Raw genomic sequence first — 6,446 nt, 5'->3', positions numbered from 1 at the left:
TTAAAGGTTAAACATTATCTAACAATATTTTCCATCCTTTAGAACTAGAAAACAATGTATATACGCATCACACAACACCAAAAAACGACACAACTTTAACAAAAGAAAGTGACTTATCACTAATAGTAAGGTTAAAATATGACAATCACATGACATATATACAACTCTACAATTAATTTCAAGTAGTCGTTTGTTAACCCATTGGTGTTTCTTTATCATATATAAATCATTATCATAACCTTATCTTTACATCATTCTGATCAAGATATTTTCAATGCATCTAAGAATTCATTAAAACAAATCCCAAATCAGAAATATCACCTACTTTTTAAAAATTCCAAAAAAATATCCAACTACTTGGATTTTGTTAGAAAACAAATTCATGCACCGTACAATCAAGGTAATTTGTTCTTGATGACTAAAATTTTGAGTATAATAAAATTTTATAGAAAAATATTGTCTCTTTAACTATTTTAATCATAAAATTTAAAATTTCTCACCAAGTGACTTAAAAGAGAAATTTGTTTAAAGAGTGTTCGACAAAACTAGCTGGTAGCGATTTGTTAAATGTTATGGGCAAAAGCTTTTAGATTTAGACGTTTTTTAAACTAAACTCTAAAAGCGTGTAGTGTCAAATAGGACTTTTTGTTCAAAACATAACGTTTTGTCAAACGTTAGAAGATAGAAACTCTCAAACGCTCTGTGTCAAACACGCCAAGTCGAATTCCCGAACCAAGATAATGATAATGATTTTCATATTTTTCTATATGGCTAACATGATCTTATTTCTCTAAACATTGCAAAATGAAATTCAAACTTTTTTTTGTTTAATTATAGTTGACAAAACAGGTTTAATTCGTTTTATATTTTCAGAAAAGAATTATAATGAAAAATATAAATTGATTCATTCATATATGAACTCGTATTTTTGTTTCATAGTTTGGTTTTCAAATTGCAAGATGTGTCGCATAAGCATCCATAGAAGGTTAAAGGCTTACAGCCCTATCTTTTTATTGATAGATACATGTCAAACATGAGTCCTGCTTCTTGGCCAAAAAAAAGTCTCATCTTTACAATTCGTCTTACAAAATGGATAGCATAAGCTTGTACAGATGAGTTTTGAGTGGTTGGAATTAATATTTTTATCATATTGCAAAATATATTATACTCGTCTAAACAATGAATATATCATAATCTTTTAAACAAGTCGTCTCACAAATTAAAAAATGCGATTTCATTTTTAGGAGTTTGTTCGCTTGAATCTATTAAAATTCAATTAAGAATCCAAATTGACCACATTATTGTCTCTCACTGTTTGATTTCATTGAGTTCATTTTTTAAAAGACGTGAATATCTCGTTCGAATCTAATGAATTCCTCTAAAAAAGGAAATTAAAAAAAAGTTTGAGTATTTTTGACAAAATTAACTGGTAACTAGTACTAATTGATAGCTAATAATTTGGTAGTTGGATTGTGGAGGTTAGAAGATGTAGTATTTTTTTTTATATAAGTGTTCGGTAAAAATAATTAAAAACTTTTAAAATACATAAAATGAAATTAAAAGATATATATATATATATATATATATATATATATATATATATATATATATATATATATATATATATATATATATATATATATATATATATAATACAAGCATGATTTTAGAAACGGATAACTAAATCAATTTGTAAAAATATAAATGAGTTTTTTGTTAAAGCAACTTGAATTAGTTTTTTGATTTGGATATTTTTGTTTAAGATAAAACTAGAAAACTCGAACCATCAAATAAAACTTTTTTTTCCGTCAATTTTCTTAAAAGCTAAAACTATGTGCAAACACATCCAAAATATTTTTGAAATGAGAAAATGCATCGAAATCCAAATTAATTAGAATATTTCATATTACAATTTTTTTTTTGTTATATTTCTTTTGCAAGTAGGTTCAAAAAACTATAATGTAAATCATGTAAAAGCATATAAATATTTTTCTTATTTTTTATAGAAGTTATAGAATTTTCATCTACTATTTTTTTTTTTATTAAGTGATAGTTTATAAAAAAAAATCCATTACTTTCCACCGCTTATTTCGAAAAAGATTCTAAAAAATTTGCCACGTCTTTAAAATTTATATTTTATATTACATTTTAAGAAAATATTGTCTTAATATATATATATATATATATATATATATATATATATATATATATATATATATATATATATATATATATAGACCGTCTTACAAATAACGTGCTTCATCAAAATTTGTAAAAGTTTAAGGTTTGATATTACCTTCGAATCAAACTTAACATTATTTAAAACCTTCGTTTCAAGTTTAATATCCATGACATGTTTAGATATAAGTTAAATTAGGTTTTTTTGGAAACATTTCTACCATTAGGTAGAAGTAAAATAATTTAGTTCTTTAACCCTTAGAAATATTCAATTTCATAGAATTTGACATAATCTAATTCCATTAAATCAAATTCCATTAGTTTTGCCTCAAAAACGTTATCAAAAATATAATTCATTATATATATATATATATATATATATATATATATATATATATATATATATATATATATATATATATATATATATATATATATATATATATATAATGAGTTTAATATCCATGAGTTTACTATTATATTTTATATTTACTATTATTATATTATAGTTATTATTTTCATATTTTTAGTGTATTTGTTTTTTTATTATTGCTATTTTTAATTATCACTACTATTATATATATATATATATATATATATATATATATATATATATATATATATGAGTTTTACTCTTATATTTTATATTTACTATTATATATATATATATATATATATATATATATATATATATATATGTATGTATGTATGTATGTATTTGTTTTTTTTTGTTTATTATTGTTATTATTAATTATCACTACTACTACTACTATTATTATTATTATTATTATTATTATTATTATTATTATTATTATTATTATTATTATTATTATTGTCATGGTGTTGTATAATTTGCAGTTAAATTGTAACTCCATCTTATTTTTTGTAAAACCTGACAAACAAAACTAAAATTTTATTTAAATTTCATAATATAAAAATTTGTTGACAATTTCATTGTATTGAATATTGAAAGACATCATTCATCAAACCAACCATCCATAAACCGTACATCATTAATGTTTAGTAACTTGGTGGATTTTTATCTATGCTTAACATGTTACCGACATATATATACATATAAAGTTAACAAAATATAATAGGAAATGTCACTATCTTTTTATAAGCAAAACCTTAAAATGTAACTTTTATGCATTATGATAGATTTTTATTTAAAATATCTTGTACCAAATGCAAAACCTTAACACGGAATAATAATTATGATCAATAAATTTTCCATTTCTGGTAATCATAATACATTCTTTCAATGGAAATGGCTACGTCTAGAAAAAGATGTCAAGAAAAAAAAACTACAATATTAATTATTAATATTTTATTGTATAAATACTTGTGACTCAAAATCTATAACAAAATATGGTGTGTCGTCATAGCAATTAAGGCAGTGTTTGCAAACGCATAAACGCTGGTAGTTCATCCACTTCAAATAGTCAATCCTTTCTCACCAATCCTTCTCTTTTAATATCATCGCCTCATTTCATTCACAAATCCACCATGGATCGGAGCAGCCGCACATGGCAGTCCACCGCCGTTTCTCATGCATCTCCGTTTATCTTTGCAATCGTCGTCTTCTTTCTTGCTTCTTCTTCGACTTCCGAAAAAGGTTTGTAACTGACCATGAAGCTTATTGAATAGAATTCATTCAGTACGTTATTAACTCAGCATCGTCATTAATTCGTTACTCTTTATTAATTTCTTCACAGCTCCATACCCCACATTTGCAAAAGACGCAACGAAAGCTCCGGCGGTGTCTTCCTACGATTACATTGTAGTCGGTGGTGGAACTTCCGGTTGCGCATTGGCAGCCACACTTTCACAAGGCGCAAAAGTTTTGGTCCTTGAAAGAGGCGACTTGCCATACGGCATCCCATCCGTGAACACCATAAACGGGTTTATCACCACCCTCGCTGACCTCACTCCGACCTCCGCCTCACAAACCTTTGTGTCCACCGATGGTGTTATCAGCCAGAGGGCTCGCGTCCTCGGCGGTGGATCTGCCCTGAACGCCGGGTTCTTCACCAGGGCGAGTCCTGACTATGTTAACAAAGCAGGGTTCGATCCGAAACTGGTGAAGGAGTCGTATGAGTGGGTGGAGAAGAAGGTGGCGTTTGAGCCGAAGGTGTTGGCATGGCAGGCGGCGGTGAGAGATGGGTTGTTGGAGGTCGGAGTGTTGCCGGATAATGGATTTACTTATGAACACATTTATGGAACTAAAGTTGGTGGTAGCATTTTTGATGTGAATGGCAATCGACACACAGCTGCCGATTTGTTAGAGTATGCTGATCCAAGCAACATTACTGTCTTCTTGAATGCAACTGTGCACCGAGTACTATTCAAAACCGATGGTAAACACATTAATTTCTACGTACAATCGTCACTAGCTATATATACAAAGTATTAAAATGAATTATATATATATATATATATATATATATATATATATATATATATATATATATATATGCGTACTTTTTAGACCATGTTACGTATCAAATTGCCCTACGCCATATATATATCACATTGTTGTAGAATTAATATACTATAGTTGTGGACCACCGTGTTAGGGTTTGTTTGATAGTTGATGATGAATCCAACCTTCTTAAGACTCTGGAATGAATCTGAGACTTCTACTGAAACAACCTTAAAATCGGATCAGACCAGTTTTTTTCAGACCTAGTAAACAACATATCAAACAACCTTAAAAGTTCCGGTTACGATATAGATTGATGTTTTTATATTTTATGAAACAGAAAGGAGAGCACGGGGTATTTTATACAAAGATATGGAAGGGAAAGAGCACATGGCAATTTTAAACGAAGGGTCATTGATGAATGAAGTGATATTATCAGCAGGAACACTTGGAAGCCCACAGCTGTTGATGTTAAGTGGTATTGGGCCTGCTAAACATTTAATGGGCCATGGGATCAAAGTGGTATTGGACCAGCCCATGGTTGGACAGGGCTTATCTGACAACCCAATGAATCTAGTACTCATTCCTTCGCCCCGACCCGTAGAGATTTCACTCATTGAGATTGTGGGTATTACCCGATTCGGAAGCTTTATTGAATCCGCAAGTACTCATATTAGCTTGCCATTGCTCAATAAATTCAGTTCCCACTTTGGACATTTTGCTAACCAGGTTTGTATTATCGTTTTTATATATATTTCTAATTTGTTTAAACAAAATCGTTTTCTTATCTTAATATTGTGATGTTTTCAGACAACAAAACTCGAGAGGCTAAGATCTATAATTGGACATCATCTGAACATAGATCCAACAGGATTTGATGCTGGACTCATCCTTGAAAAGGTAATGGGCCCACTTTCTTCGGGTGTTCTAGAGCTTGAGACAATAAATCCCAATGATAATCCTAAAGTCACATTTAACTACTTTAAAGACCCTCGAGACCTCCAACGATGTGTTCAAGGGATGGAAACGATTGTAAAGGTGTTGGAATCGAAAGCATTATCATCATTCAGAGAACCATTAATATCAGTTCAAGATTTGCTTGCTTTGGTTGTGGCTCTACCTTTGAATTTGAGACCTCGACATGTGAATACTGCATTCGATCTTCAACAGTATTGTATTGACACTGTGATGAGTATTTGGCATTACCATGGAGGATGTCAAGTTGATAGAGTTGTTGATCGCAACTATAAAGTCATTGGTGTTGGTGGACTACGTGTGATTGATAGTTCAACACTTTTGAATTCTCCTGGAACAAATCCTCAAGCTACTATGATGATGATTGGAAGGTTAATACTTAATACATATATATATGCATTATTTGTTTAATAGAAATATATTCAAAAACTAGAGATAACTTAGATTTTTCTGATTTTTTTTTAAATAATTCAGGTATATGGGAAAGAAAATGCTAGAAGAACGATTGACACTTCGAATGAAGTAGGAAATGTGACACGGAAGCCATACACTTTTAAAAAAATGTTGGAAGTTGTGTTATATATAATTCATATTGAGGTACTTAATTAATGATATATGTTTTGAATTTTATTAAAACCTTTTGGTAAGTTTTTATTTAATATCGGTGGATGATACTGTATAACTGTAAGTCGGTCTTTTGCATTGAAAGGATTTTTTTTTTTTCAACGATAATGGAATCATTAATTAAAAGGATTTGTTTTTTCAACGATAGTAACTTTTATTAGAAAAACATAGTAAGAAGCTAAGGTAATGATAATTACTATAAATCAATACATATTTAAAGCCAATAATGGGTTGCTACGTACTC

The 6,446-nt window shown here is 29.0% G+C and overlaps 1 protein-coding gene across 1 annotated transcript; it reads left to right on the top strand.

The window, feature by feature from the left end:
* Positions 1–3,541: 3,541 nt before the first annotated feature.
* Positions 3,542–6,237, top strand: LOC145028527 (protein HOTHEAD-like). The gene is made up of 5 exons (XM_078977220.1): positions 3,542–3,796; positions 3,897–4,538; positions 4,944–5,332; positions 5,414–5,949; positions 6,053–6,237. The coding sequence occupies exons 1-5, from the start codon at positions 3,688–3,690 to the stop codon at positions 6,102–6,104; spliced, it is 1,728 nt and encodes a 575-aa protein (XP_078833346.1). The 5' UTR covers positions 3,542–3,687; the 3' UTR covers positions 6,105–6,237.
* Positions 6,238–6,446: the final 209 nt, after the last annotated feature.

The sequence above is a fragment of the Lactuca saligna genome, chromosome 2 (assembly GCF_052625555.1).
Source record: "Lactuca saligna cultivar CGN05327 chromosome 2, ASM5262555v1, whole genome shotgun sequence".
Classification (NCBI taxonomy): domain Eukaryota; kingdom Viridiplantae; phylum Streptophyta; class Magnoliopsida; order Asterales; family Asteraceae; genus Lactuca; species Lactuca saligna.
The sequence above is the reverse complement of the archived record's forward strand: the minus strand, read 5'-3'. Positions and strand labels throughout refer to the sequence as shown.